This window comes from Pteronotus mesoamericanus, unplaced genomic scaffold, assembly GCF_021234165.1.
Source record: "Pteronotus mesoamericanus isolate MK-2021 breed Mesoamerican mustached bat unplaced genomic scaffold, CSHL_Meso_final contig_26, whole genome shotgun sequence".
NCBI lineage: Eukaryota > Metazoa > Chordata > Mammalia > Chiroptera > Mormoopidae > Pteronotus > Pteronotus mesoamericanus.
In genome coordinates, this window is record NW_026555109.1 from 5,131,881 (window position 1) to 5,146,723 (window position 14,843).

A 14,843-nucleotide genomic window follows, 5' to 3' on the forward strand; every position below is an offset into this window, starting at 1 on the left:
TGGTTACCTGAGGGTCACTCTGCCCACCACATCTTGTGTGTTTTTGTGCAGGTGCTGTCAGAACAGTCAGGTTTTGCTAAAGCTGATTGTTCTGTCTGTCCGAGGTTATAAGGCTTCTCTCTCAGTATTGTTCAGTTGTCTGCTCCCAATGATTCCTTTACATTTTAGTTGTAATCCAGATTGGTCCTGGGAGGAGGTGACTTCCATTCACTCCTCTACCATCTTGCTCCTCCCTTTGCAATTCATATTTCACTCCTCCACCATCTTGCCCCTCCCTTTGCAATTCATATTTTAATAGGAATTGCGTTGAATCTCTAGATTCTGAGTACAGGTCTTTTACAGGTCCTTAGTTAAATTTATTCCTAGGTACTTTATTTTTCTTGATGCTTTAGTAAATGGGATTTTTTTTTCTTGGTCTCTTTTTGATAGTTTATTGCTGAGTAAACAAAAATGCTATTGATTTCTGAATATTGACTTTGTATCCTGCTTCTTTGCAGAATTCACTTATTAGGCCAAGTAGTTTTTTGGTGGAGCCTATAGGGCTTTCTACATACACTGTTATGTTGTCTGTGAATAATGACAGTTTTTTTCTTTACAATATAGATGCCTTTTATTTATTTTTCTTGGCTTTGTACTATGGTTAGAACTTTCAGTACTATGTTGAATAAGAGTGATGAAAGCAGACATCCTTGTCTTGTTCATGATCTTAAGGGAAACAATTCTTGTTTTCACCCATTGAGTGTGATGTTGGCAGTGGGTTGTCATATATTACCTTTACTATGTTGAGGTGAGCTTCCTCTATTCCCACTTTGCTGAGAGTTTTTATCATAAATGGGTGTTAGATTTTAACAAAGGCTTTTTCTGCATCTGTTGTTACGATCATGTGATTTTTGTCCTTCATTTTGTGTATGTGATGTGTCACATTCATTGATTTCCAGATATTATACCATCCTTGCATCCCTGGAAGAATTTCCACTTGATCATGGTTTATGATCTTAATGGATTGCTGTATCGGTTTGTTAATATTTTGTTGAGGATTTTTGCATCTATGTTCATCACATATTGGCCTGTAATTTTCTTTCTTTGTTGTGTCTTTACTTGGTTTATAATTAGTTAATACCTTGTAAAAAGAGTTGGGAAGTCTTTGCTCTTCTGAATTTCATGGAATAGTTTGAGAAAGATAGGAATTAGCTCTTTTATGGATGTGTGGTAAAATTCACCTGTGAAGCCCTTTGGTCCAGGGCTTTTATATGTCGGGAGTTTTTTGATTACTGCTTCTTCCATTTTCCTAGATTTTATTGGTCTCGTCAGGTTTTGTGCTTCTCTCTGGTTCAGTTATAGAAGATATGTTTCCACAAATTTAACCATTTCATCCAGGTTGTCCAATCTTGGCATATAGTTGTTTATAGTAATTTCTTACAATCCTTTTTATATCTGTGGTGTCAGTTTTTACTTCTCATCTTTCATTTCTGATTTTATTTGGGTCCTCTCTCTTTTTTTCCTTAATGAGTCTGGTTAAAGGTTGGTCCCTTTTTTTTAATCTTTTCAGAGAACCAGCTTCTGAATTCATTAATCCTTTGAATTGGTTTGTTCTTTTTTTTTTTCATCTCTATATCATTTAATTCTGCTCTAATCTTGATTATTTTCTTCCTTCTACTAGCTCTGGGCTTTGTTTTTGTTCCTCTAGTTCTTCCAGATGTAGGGTTACATTGTTTATTTGGGGGTTTTCTGCCTTTTTTAATTAGTCCTGTGATACTACTATGAGCTTCCCTTTCAGAACTCTTTTTGCTGTGTCCCATAGGTTTTGGGTTGTTGTATGTTCATTTTTCATTTATTTCCATATCCTTTTTGATTTCCTCCTCAATCTCATTGTTAATCTATTCATTATATAATAACATGTTATTCAGCTTCCATATCTTTGAATGTATTTGAGTTTTTTCTTTGAGGTTTGTTTCTACTTTCAAGCCATTGTGATCCTAACACATGCTTGATATGATTTCAGTTTTCTTGGATGTGTTGAGGCTTGTTTTTTTGTCCTACCTTGTGGTCTGTCATTGAAAAGGACCCATGTACATTTGGAAGTATGTATATTTGCTTCTTTGGGGTGAAATGTTCTGTAAATATCAGTTAAGTCCATTTGATGTAGAGTGTCATTTAATGCCAAAATATTTTTTTCTTATTTTTTTGTTTGGAAGATCTATCCATTGTTGACAGTGGGGTGTGAAAAATCCCTTATAATGACTGTGTTGCTATCAATCTCTTAAAAATCCTCCAATATATCTTTTTATATTTAGGTGCTACTATTTTGGGTGTATATATGTTTACAATGGTTATATCCTCTTGTTGGACTACTTCCTTAAGTTTTATGTAGACCTTCTTTGTCTCTTGTTATGGTTTTTGTTTTGAAGTCTGTTTTGTCTGATATAAGTATTGCTACTCCAGCTTTGTTTTTTAATGTCCATCTGCATGGAATATTTTTCTATCCTTCACTTCAGCCTGTATAAATCTTTTGTTGTGAGGTGGGTCTCTCCTAGGCAGCATATATGCAGTTCCATGTTTTATGATCATTCAGATACTCTGTGTCTTTTGATGGGAGGATTTGATCCATTTACATTTAAGGGTATTATTTATAGCTACTTATTTGTTGACAAGTTTTCTCCTGAATATTTGTTCCTCCCCCTCTCTGTTTCTTATTCTTAAAACAGTCCCTTTAACTAATCTCTTGCAATGCTGATTTGGTGATGTACTCTCCTAACCCCCAACCTTTTTTTGTTAGGGAGGTAAGAGGTACTCGGAGCTCTTTTTATCACCTTCCATTTTAAATGAGAACCCTGCTGGATAGAGTAATTTTGGCTGCAGTTTCTTGCTTTACGTTTATATTTCATGCCATTCCCTTCTGGTTTGTAGTGTTTTTGTTGAAAAATTGGCTGGTAGCTTTATTGGAGCTCACTTGTATGTTATTAGCTCTTTCTCCCTTGCTGCCTTTAATATTCTCTCTTTGTCTTTAAATTGTGGATTTTAATTGTGATGTGTCTTGGAGTAGGCCTCTTTGGGTTCATCTTGATTGGCCTCTCTGTGTTTCCTGCACTTGAACGACTTTTTCTTCACCAAGTTAGGAAATTTTTCTGTCATTATTATTTAGACAGGTTTTTTCTTTTTACTTTAGTTATTTTTTATTTTAATATATTTTTATTTATATTTATTTATTTTAATTTATAAATCATGTTTATTCTATTAGTGTCTCAGTTTTTACTCCTTTATCCCCCTCCACCCTCACACCCCCACTCCCACAGTCAATTCCCATTCTGTTGTCCATGTCCATGGGTGATTCATAGATGTTCTTTTATCTAGTCCATACTCCTTTCCACCATTGTCCTCTTTCCCCCTCCCCTCTGGTCCCTTTCAGTTTGCTTCATGTCTCCATGCCTGTGGTTTATTTTGTTCATTACTTTATTTTGTTGAATAGAGTCCATTTATAGGTGAGATCATATGGTATTTGTCTTTGGTCAACTGGCTTATTTCACTTAGCTTAATATTCTCCACTTCCATCCATGTTGTTGCAAATGGTAGGTGTTCCATCTCTCTTTCTTAAATGCAGATTGATTGATTTTATTTTTTTAAATGTCAAAGTTAATTATAAAATATTAAAAAAATTTAAAACCCTCATAAAGTCTCAGCAATTAAACCAACATGACACCTGCAAAGAAAAAATCAAGTCGATCAATGAAATACAATGAGCATTCTAGAGACAAACGTGTATATCTGTCTGACAAGGTAGTATATGATTAAGATCAATGGGTAATATAAGGCTTATTCAACAAATAAGGTGCATGGACCAGTATACTTGACATAAAACAAATATAGAACTCTATTTCACACATTATACAAGAAATATTCAGGTGAGTTAAAACTCTATATGTAGAATCAAAGGAGTTTTAGAAGAAAATAGAACCAATATTTTTCATGACCTGAAGTAAAATATTCAACCCCAGAAGCTATAAAGTAAATATTGACAATAAGACTATATTAAACATTTAACTATATAGTAATATACATATAAAAAAAGTTAAAAGACAAGGAATAGAAAAGTATTTGCAACACATCTAAAACATGGTTCATAGGTTGTTTTTTTGTTTGTTTTTTTAGGGAAAAATGTTCTACAAACCTTTAATCAATAAATGAGTAAAGAATACCAAAAAGTCATTTAAACTTTTTTTTTAAATAATAGAAATAGGCAAGAAATATACTAAAACAGGTTTAGTGTCAACAAATAGTAAATGAACAGTTAAAATAACATCATTGTCACAATCAGATTAATGAGCATTAAAAATATTGGTAATGTCAAGTATTGGCAACTCTGAAAGGAACTGGGTATTCACAGAAACTTCTTCTTCATCTAAAGCAGTCCCTTTAGCATATTTTGCAGTGCTGGTTTGGTGGAGGTATATTCTTTTAGCCTTCTTTTGTCTGGGAAACTACTTATTTTGCCTTCCATTTTAATCGAGAGCCTTGTTGGATAGAGCAGTCTTGGTTGCAGGCTTTTGCTTTTCATGACTTGGAATATTTCTTGCCATTCCCTTCTGGCTTGCAGGGTTTCTGTTGAGAAGTCAGATGCTAGCCATATTGGGGCTCCCTTAGATGTTACTGCTTCTTTCTCCCTTGCTTACTTTAGGATTCTCTGATTGTCTTTGATATTTGCCATTTTAATGATGGTATGTCTTGGAGTGGGCCTCATTGGGTTCCTCTTGAATGGGACCCTCTGTGCTTCCTGGACTTGTGTGGCTTTTTCTCTCCTCCAATTAAGGAAGTTTTCCATCATGACTTTTTCAAACAGGTTCTCTATCCCTTCCTCATCCTCTTCTCCTTCTGGTATCCCTATTATATGGATATTATTACGTTCAGGTTGTCCTGCATTTCCCTCAATGCCTCTTCATTCTTTTTGAGTCATTTTTCATTTTCTTTCTCTTTCTGGGAGCTTTTTGCTACCTTGTCCTCCCAGCTCGCTGATTTGGTCCTCAGCTTCATATAGCCTGCTTTTGATTCCTTTTACTGTGTTGTTCAATTCAGAATTTGTATTCTTCATTTCTTCTTGTCTCTTATTGATAGTTTCTATGTCCTTTTTCATGCTGATATAGTTTGCAATAAGTTCCCTGTAGTTTCCCTGTACTTTTTGTTAATTCTCTGAGCTCACTGAATTCATTGAGCTTCCTTAGAACAGTTGTTTGGAACTCAATATCTGATAGCTTACTTGCCTTTATTTCATTTAGTTCTCTCTCTGGGAATTCCTCCTTTCCCTTTGAGTGGGGGGTATTTCTTTGTCTTCTCATTATTTGTAAGACTCTTCTCTTCTGCTTCTTAAGTTGATCTGTCTTGATTTCCTGACCTTGTGGTGTGAACTTCTATGGTTGGAGACTACTGTTTTTACTTTCTGGATCAGCCTCTGATGATGTGAGATGTTGACCCTGTCTGACCTTAGGCAGTCTTTTCAAGACTTCCAGGAATCTACTGTTTGTGGCTTTCTCCTTCAGCTTTTAATATATTCACTTTGCACTCAGCAGGGTGCCTAGACAGCTCACGGCGGGGAGGAGTCCCTCCTGGGAACAATTATTGGGTCCTCTCTAGCTGCAGCCATATGGGGGAGGAGTCAGCCCTGGGATCCTGCTAGCTAATCTCTCAGTTCTCTACCCATAGCCTCCTACCCCAGTGTCTCCTCAGGCATCTCTTGCCCACTCTGTCCCCACCTTTGCCGGAGACCACGGTAAGTGGCTGCAAATAAAAATTTATGCGTTGGCTCTTTAAACAGTTCTTTGTGTCTCAAGCTGCCTGTCTCTGGCAGAGAGCAACCCTGCCCCTTTTCGCAGCTGGCTGTTTTCTGTGTACTTTTTGGGCTCTGGTGCTGTGGGCTAGAGATCCCCACTTTTGGTTTAGACCTCGCTCTTCTCAGGGGGATCCAACTGGCTGTTTCAGTATCCTTCTGGTGCTGCCACCTGTGGGCACCTCAGCCGCCTTCTCGAGTCTCTACAGCACCCCTTACCAGTTAGATTGCCCTAAAGCTGATTCTTCTGTCCCTGAAGTTACAAGGCTCCTCTCTCGCTCTTGTTCAGTTGTTTGTTCCAGATGATTTCTCCACTATTTAGTTGTAATTCCAGGTTGGTTCTGGGAGGAGGTCAGTGTGACTTCCACTCACTCCTCCGCCATCTTGATTCTCTACACAGGTGTTCTATCCTTTTCTTCCTTCTCCTTCTAGTATCCCTATGATATAAATATTGTTACATTTCATGTTGTCATGCAGCTCCCTTAAACTGTCATCATACCTTTTTTTATTTTGTTGCTCAGGCTATGTGATTTTTTTTCTACCTAGTCTTCCCACTCACTGATTTGATCCCCTGCCTCATCTAACCTGCTTTTAATTCCTTCTAGTGTATTTTTCATTCCAGATATTGTATTCTTTATTTCCTCCTGGTTCTTACTTACAGTGTTTGTGTCCTTTTTCATGTTGATGTAGTGCCCACTAAGTCCCTTGTAACTCCCACAAAGTTCCTTATGGTTCTGAGTTCCTTGAGCATCTTTATAACCATTACTTTGAACTCTATCTGATAAATTGTTTGCCTCGACTTTATTTAGATCTTTTTTGGAGGTTTCCTCCTTTCCTTTTGACTTGGTGGTGTTTTTTGTCTTCCCATTTTAGGTGACTCTTTTTGTTTCTACATATTAGATTGATCTGCTTTGACTCCCCATCTTCATGGGGTGGCCTTCTGTGGTAGGAGTCCTCTGGGACTCCATGGTGCAGTCTCATTGATCAGCTGATCTAGGTGCTCTTGGGATGTGCTTTATTCCGTTTATGTGCTCTCCTGTTGTATTTGGTATTTTATTGTTGGCTCATTCATTAGTGGGTTCTCCCCCGCAGCTGGCTGACTGAGAATTTCAATCCACACCATGTCTTGTCTTACGTTGTACAGGTGCTAACAGAACAAAACTACACAGAAAACAAAACCCACACCAGCAAAAATACCCCCAATAACTACAGCAATGTTGATGACAAATAAGCAAAGATTAATAAAGGTGGAAAGAGAATAAGAAATTTATAAGAATGGAAAAAAACTGTGAAATGATTAAAGGAAAGAAAAATAATTTTCAGAGAATAGAGGGAGGATAAAGAATAAGGAATAGAAACACAGCAAAAAAAAGGGGGAAATACAGTTTAAAATGAAAATAAGAGAAGGAAGAGGACAAAATGGAGTAAGAAAAGGGAAGAATAAAGTCTGAGACTTGAAATTAAAAAATAGTGGAAAAATCAAAATAAAATCAAAGGAAAAGAAAAACGTTTAAAAAGCTATGCAAAAGAAAAAATAGCACAAATAATGAAAAAGATCAAGGTGGAATTTGTCTCAGCAGAGTTTAATGCTTGCCTGCTGGCTTCTCCTTCTGGATATGCCTATGATTTTCCTAATCTTGTGTAATCCAATGTGAGGTGCTGTTCCCATCTAGCTCTAGGCAGCCTGTTTGAAACTATTAGCAATCCACAGTCTGTGGGTTTCTCCTTCAGGCTTGGCTGCATTAGGGGTGGCCCTTGCTGCTCTACCCTGCTGGCTTTTTATCAGCAGAAGGTCCATTGGTGAATCAACTAATGGCTGAAAGCACTGTAGGTACTGCGGTCAGCTGCCTCTTGCCATTAGTCTTAGATAAATGCTGACCCTTCTGTTTCTGAGAGGGCTTCTGATGGAATTGGGAGGATGGGACCCCTGGAATCTCTTGTGGGAGGTACCATTCAGACTTCAAGGAAGACAGTGGGTTCATTCACACATCAGACTGTCCCAGATTATTTCCCAGAACTCAGCAGGGTGAAGCCTCTAGTAGGATAGTAGCTGGGACCTACAGAGCCCAGAGTTTGGGTGTGATAGCATTTCTAATCTCCCCTGTGAGGTCAAAGTGCCAGTCTTGTTCCCGGGAAAATGTATGGAATCGCTTTGCCCCAAAGCCAGCCTCTAACGGTCCTGGATACATCTCATGCCTTTCCCCCAAGACTCCCACTCCTGTCTCTCCTTACTGCACTCCCTTTGAGCCAATGGTGAGTGGCTAGGAATACAAAACCTATGTGTTGGTCCCTTATAACAAAAGAAAAGGGGAAAAAAGGTGGCTTTGTGTTCAATGGGCTTCATCTTTCTCTGGTGGACAACAGAAAAAATCCCATGGCCTTTCACCAGTGGATGTACTCCACCACCATCTTGCCGCTCTCCCAGTTTGAACTTTTGAACATTATTATTTCATTATCTGTATAGCTTCTGGTGGTTGAACCATATTCTTTGCCCATTTTCCTACTGGCACATCAGATTTTTCTTTTAACATAAAAGATGTTAATGCTCTATAGTACATGTCACAGAATTTTCTCTAAGCATATTCTTTGACTTTTAGCTTGCTTTTTACATAGAAATTTATTCTATGTAGTCAAATTGATTGCCTTTTCCTTTTGTGTTATACAATATTTCTTTTACCACTGATTTTCTGTTGGAATCCTCATAGCTTAATATGTGTGTGCCCCTGCAGTCAGGAGGCCTTACAGAGAGAGCAGACATCATATTTTGAAAATAATTCCCATTGTAATGTCAATCCATATTCAGACTTACTTTTCCACTTAAAATTACTAGGTTGTATCTCCACCATGAGTTAAAGTCATTAGGTCAGTCTCTGGCTGATCATAGAATGTTATAAACAGTTGAAAATACAGTGTAAGTCATTCAAAAGTGAGGTTGCAGAGATTCACTTCTGACATGACAGTGATGCAGAAACTGTATCCCAGGCTGGTTATCCTCAGCTCCCAGTCAGAGGACTTTCTTCCCTACAAGGCGCAGGATTTCAGCTTTTGTCATCCAGCCCAGCTGCTGTTGGTGAGACTAAGTTCTAGCCAAATGTGGTCAAGAAGTGGGGGCTCTTTTCCTATGCTCAGCCCCTACTTGTCTGCCTTAGTTGTGGCACTGCCAGGGCCCCAGTCACCCCTGTCCCAGCTCAGGAGGCAGTGGTTTCATGTCAGGCAAGCAAGCTGAGATTACAGGCTACTGCTTCCCATTGCATGCAGTCAGGAAGAACTGACCTAATTTTACTCAGTTTCCCCATCTGGGAACATGGAATGTCTCTTCATTCAAGACTTCAGATTTTTTTCAGAAAAACTTAAATTTTTCTTCTAGATCTTGGACATTTCTAGATCTTTATTTTTTCTTGCCACTTGTGAATGTTTTTCCTCTTTTTAGGAAAGCTGTTGATGCTGATTTTTACCTTCCATCTTATTGAACTCTTAACTGACATAATTTTCATTTTTTATTATATTGGTTTTCCAAGTAAGCATATTTATACTACCTGTAAATAATGATAATTCTTGTCACTGAATATAGTTATATTTCAAATTGAAACTTTAGATTATTGACTGAAACTTCAAAACAATGCTAAATAATAGGACAGATGGAAATTTTCTTTCTAAAAGAAATAAAATAATTGTTTTCTCTTTCTTACACACATAGGCTGGATTCTAGTGACATTTATAATGAATTGAAAGAAACATATCCTAACTATCTTCCTCTATATGTTGCACGACTTCATCAGTTGGATGCTGAAAAGGTTGGGCACAATCATTTTTAACATGAGTATCTTACTTTGTTTGTAATATTAGATAAGGTTGTATTTTGAATTAAAAAACAGTTCACTGTTCCATTGAGCTATTTTTATTTATGCTAATTAAGGAACTTGGTTATTACTATAAGTTTAAGATTCTTGCCCTTTGGTCACTGGGAGGAGTAGTTAAGATACCCTAAGGGTTGCTTTTCTGACATTGACCTACAGAGCAAGGAGCAGAAGGTGGTGGTCCTAGACTGCTGCAAATCTAAACACCTTCAGGAAAAAGAGAACCCCTATTTTGCATTAACTTTGTTAAGGATTCTTACTTTTAAGAATTAGCTATAGTTCCAGACGTTCTTAGCATGGACTAGCTCTCATTAGTAATCATGGTAGTAGGAATGTGCTAGCCATAATCAACTAAAAATTATTAAGGGTTTGGATTAAACTAGAAAGTGTTGAAAGGAGACCAACCTCTAAAAGATTTGAATAAGAGAGAAGCAAACTGCTGAGAATACCACAAATACCATGAAAATCATAGACTTTGTTAGTTATATTCTTGTTTACTTTCATCTTTGTATTTTTAATAATAACTAGAATTTGTTCCATCAGCTAGTGCTTATTTTACTTCTGTTTTCATTCAGTATTGTGGCATGGGACTGAAGTAACATAGCCAATCTCTAAAATTGTTTCTAAAGGTATCCAGAACAGGAGTTGCCTTTGTAGAAAACACTTTACATTTTTATGAAATCTTTCACTTGCTCTTGCCATTTAGTGCCAGTGGGGAATGTAAATTAGATATTTTCCTGTCTAAGCTCAGCTTTTGTAGAAATGCTGACAGATACAAAGATCATGGAAGGAGATAGCGTAAGGCCCCCTGAGCCAGTCCCCCTTAACTGCATGCAATTTAGACAGCAAAAATGAAAATGCTTCATTGTACACATTGATACATCCATTTTTTTTATGTCCTTCTTTCCTCTCCAGGAACGAATGAAAAGACTCAGTGAAATTGTTGAAGCTGCAAATGCTGTTATTTCTCACATAGATCAAACAGCCCTAGCAGTTTATATTGCAATGAAGAGTGACCCCAGGCCTGATGCTGCTACTATAAAAAAGTACCTAACCAGTAAATAATCTTTCTTGCATCTCATTTCTTAGTTACTTTTTTAAAAGTAGGGATTAATATTATTGAGAATATTTTTCCTGGTATTTGTTATATCCTCATAATTAGAGTTATCAATATTTAGATACTCCCTCATTAGACACTTTGTAATAATTTTCTTCAATCATTTTAAGATGATGCAGAAGAAAAGGAGTTTACTTTCTCTACCATCAGTGCTGTCCTGGTGGAAAGATTTGAGTAGCTGTGATCAACCAGTCCAGCTACTTGGGAATTTATATGAACTGGCTTTGTGGAGAGGGCAAACACATAACACCCTATAAAGTTAATTTTCAAACTAGATATTAGCCAGTAGCCTGAAAAATTTCATATTCATTTTGTAATGCCTAGTGAAGTAAGTGAAAATTAAAATTAGATTAAATCCATTATCTAGCAACTTCAGTTTTTATGGAACGGGACTTAGAGTATTACCTGGGGAGAAGGGAAGGGGAGAGTCTATAGTTTTGTCTTTATGTGCCCTAACATGATAGATAAAACAGAGAAGCTGAGCTGGGTATATTAGTGGGTGGTATGGTTCCTTTCGTATGAGAGTGGGTTTCCAAATGTCGATCCAGTATTCCAACAACTCTTTCACTTTCACTCTTCCATGAATCTTTACTGTCACTTCATAGTGATTCTCCAGATGTCAGTTTTTCCTCTATTTGGTTTATTTTCAACTTAAGGGATCATTGACTTACAAGGGTAGATAACCTTATTCTCTTATAACTAATAAACTGAAACTGCTCATGCTTCCTAATAGTACTATAATTTCCCTAAAGATTCCATCAGCTTCCATTAGAAATATTTTTTATAGAATACTGGCATTCTAAACTACTAGAACTCTTGGCATTGTGTTGTTTATACTGATATTATGGGATCTTATGAATCTCACAAGTGGTATTTCTCAAGCAGAATAAAATTTATTCAGAGTTCATTGTTGGCCATCGTCAGCACCCTTTCACACTTTCCAAAAGAAGAATCTCAAAATATTGCCATTTTGTCATTGTTTTGTTAATAATAATGGGGAAAAGGGTAGCCACTCTTTATGAAGTGCCAATTATTTATAAGGGATTACTGGGACATTTTAAATGTGATGTCTCACTTAAATTTAATCCTCTAAACAACGTGCAAAGTGGGGACATTTTTACCCCATTTTTATAGAAGAAACTGATGCTCTGAGAGGTTAAGTGCCTTGCCTATGGTGACAGTATTAAGTAGAGGCAAAGCCAGTATTCAAACCAGGGTCTCTGTCCCCAGCCTGTGCCTTTTCATTTCTTGATAAGCAGCTCCTTATATTCCTGTCCTAATCTTGAAACTGTCCCTATGCTTCATTCTTTTCTCATAGACTCATTGTCTTCACAAGCATCTGACATGAGTTGGGCGAAATGGCTTAAATAAACAAGCATTCTAGAAAGATACAGTGTCCCCTGGATTGTAGGTTGTTACTATATTTCATTCAATGGTGACGTGTCTGTTTTGTGCCAGGCATTATTCTGGGCATTTGGAATATATTACAAGAAAATAAAGATACTTCCCCTGGAGCAAGGCAGTTTAACAGTAGTGATTAAGAGCGGGGGATTCCAGAAACAGACTAAGTAGCTTAGAATCCTGGATCTGCCACTTTCTAACTGTAGGATCTTGAACAAATTGCTTAATCTCTTTGTGCCTCAGTTTCCTCCTTTGCAAAATGGGGATAATTAATAGTATCTTACTCAGAGAATTGTTTTGAGTATGAACGAGTTAATATTTTAAAATGGTGAGATAGGTACTCCTGGCACATTTAGAGTAAGCATTATATTTGTTTGTCCTGTACATGCAAGTTCATGACTAGAAAAACCCCTGTACATCTGTACCAACACAAAGACAAATAGGTAATAATTTCTATTTATCAAAAATCCAGCCCTGGCTGTTGTGGCTCAGTGGATTGAGTGCTGGCCTGTGAACCAAAGGGTCATCGGTTTGATTCCCAGTCAGGGCACATGCCTGAGTTGTGGGCCAAGGTCCCCAGTAGGGGGCATGCGAGAGGCAACCACACAATCTTTTTTTTTAAAAATCCAAACACTAATCAAATACTGTTCTGATTAAGAGTTATGTAGCTGACAGAATTTAGAAACAAATAATTTTCAGCTCTGTTGCTTATGGCATTCTGTTTCACCAAAGTCCAGCTGTCCTAACTCATTTAATCTGTCTAAAAATAGTGGCTCATTTGATGTTCATTAGAAATAAGGAATTTTATTTGATGTACAATACTGATATAGCTACATAAGATCTCTGCAATTATAAATATTAAGCAAAAGAATACATGGATTTAATTTCAGATAAGGCTGTACTTTTTAAAGAAATGTTACTGAAAAAATCTGTAAAATTTTTTTTGGATTGGTGTACAGTGACATGGACAAACAAAAATCCACCCTCGTAGATGCCCTTTGTAGAAAAGGATGTGCCCTGGCTGACCATCTTCTTCAAGCACAGGATCAAGATGGGGCTGTTTCAAGTGATGCAGAAGGAAGAGAAGAGGAAGGGGAAAGTACTTTGGATTCTCTGACAGAAACTTTTTGGGAAACTACAAAATGGACTGATCTTTTTGACACTAAGGTAACTTACCTTTCTGCTTGTCTTTTGCAGTTTTTGGTGGTTGCTTTCCAAACTTCTCCTTTGCCCCATGCCTACTGTTTACTCTTCCCTAGTTACTGGCCAGAAGAAGAGGAGAATAAATGGAATGAGGCTAAGCTTGGCTCTGAAGAAGACATGTTTAGCAATACCTTATATTTGTCATACCTGCTTAAAAACTATTTTTTACTGTTATTTTAATCTGTCTGCAAAGAGGCTGTTTAGCCACACTAATTTAGAAGACAGTTTGAGAATGTATGTAGTGTTATCTTGGTTGTTCAGCCAGCCAGTTACGTATGAAGCTAAAATTAAAAACATCTAGAAATTGTCTTCATGCCTCTCCACATGTATTTATGTGCTGATTTGTCAGGGATGGGGGGAGGTGATGTCCTGATGGAACTCTCCTCACCCAGCATAAACAATTGTTTTGTTTTGATAGAGAGATGCTTGTTTTTTAGGATGAACCATGGTAATTTCTAGGAAAGAACTCGAATTAGGGAGAAAATTCTTCCTGTGTGCTTCCCATTTTTCTACCACAGTACAGTAGTATATATGTGGGAGGAACTCAGTTATATTCAGGACACTGCACCAGAGGTTAAGAATTTGATCTGAAATCAGACCACTGGAGTAGAATCCTGGCTCTGCCACTTTCACCTGTGTGATCTTATTCCGATGCCTCAGTTTCTTATCTGTTGAGTGAGGAGAGTGAATAACACTATTTTTCATAAGCTTTTATGAATAAGTATTATGTACATGGGAGAACCTCAACAATGTTTGCTGTTCTTACAAATAATTATTGCATGTCTAGTTTATGCCAAACATTAGAAAAACATTGCTGCTGAAAAAAGACCAATAAATCCTGGTCCAACAGAAAGTTGATGAGCATCATAATAAAACTGTTAATAAACAATTCCGTTTTTTCCATAACACTACTGTGTTAGTGACCTGTCTGTTTATATTCCTAGCAACGATTGTTGAACACTTTGCTTGGCTCTTGAACACCAATAAATGTGACAAGATTTCTTTCTTTGAGAACATTTTCCACATTCTAATAGTAGTGACCAAAAATGTAAATAAATGGCTTATAAGTATATTAGATACTATAGTTAAAGGTACAGAACTTGTATAAAGGGAAGTAGTAGAAAGTTTGTATAATCTGGTACTTTTTTTTTTTTTACTTTTATCCTCTTTTGTAATTTTGGTAATTTATAATGACTGTAGTTTTGTAGTTCTACCATAATGTGCGTTTTTTCATGAAGAGGTATTTTAGCATGGATTTCAACAGCTAGTGATTTATCATAATAATTTTCTTCTCCAAGATAAATTATCTGTTCTGTGGAACACCCACCTCTTTTGAGGACATAAATTGTTCTTTTAAAATTTTTGAAATTTACTTGATATGACATGTTAACTTTTAAAAATTATACTTCTGTAGAAACTCAGTACTTTCATTATTAAAGCTATATGCCTT

General features: G+C 36.8%; 1 protein-coding gene across 3 annotated transcripts in view; it reads left to right on the forward strand.

The window, feature by feature from the left end:
• Nucleotides 1–14,843, forward strand: part of TPP2 (tripeptidyl peptidase 2) — an 88,288-nt gene that overhangs the window by 69,890 nt on the left and 3,555 nt on the right. For 2 of the 3 annotated variants that reach the window (XM_054574364.1, XM_054574365.1), the window contains 3 exons: nucleotides 9,513–9,609; nucleotides 10,588–10,718; nucleotides 13,150–13,357. In XM_054574364.1, coding sequence (XP_054430339.1) covers nucleotides 9,513–9,609; nucleotides 10,588–10,718; nucleotides 13,150–13,357 — 436 coding nt within the window. Of the gene's footprint in view, nucleotides 1–9,512; nucleotides 9,610–10,587; nucleotides 10,730–13,149; nucleotides 13,358–14,843 lie in introns of those variants that run through there. The other variant, XM_054574366.1, reaches the window with a different exon arrangement.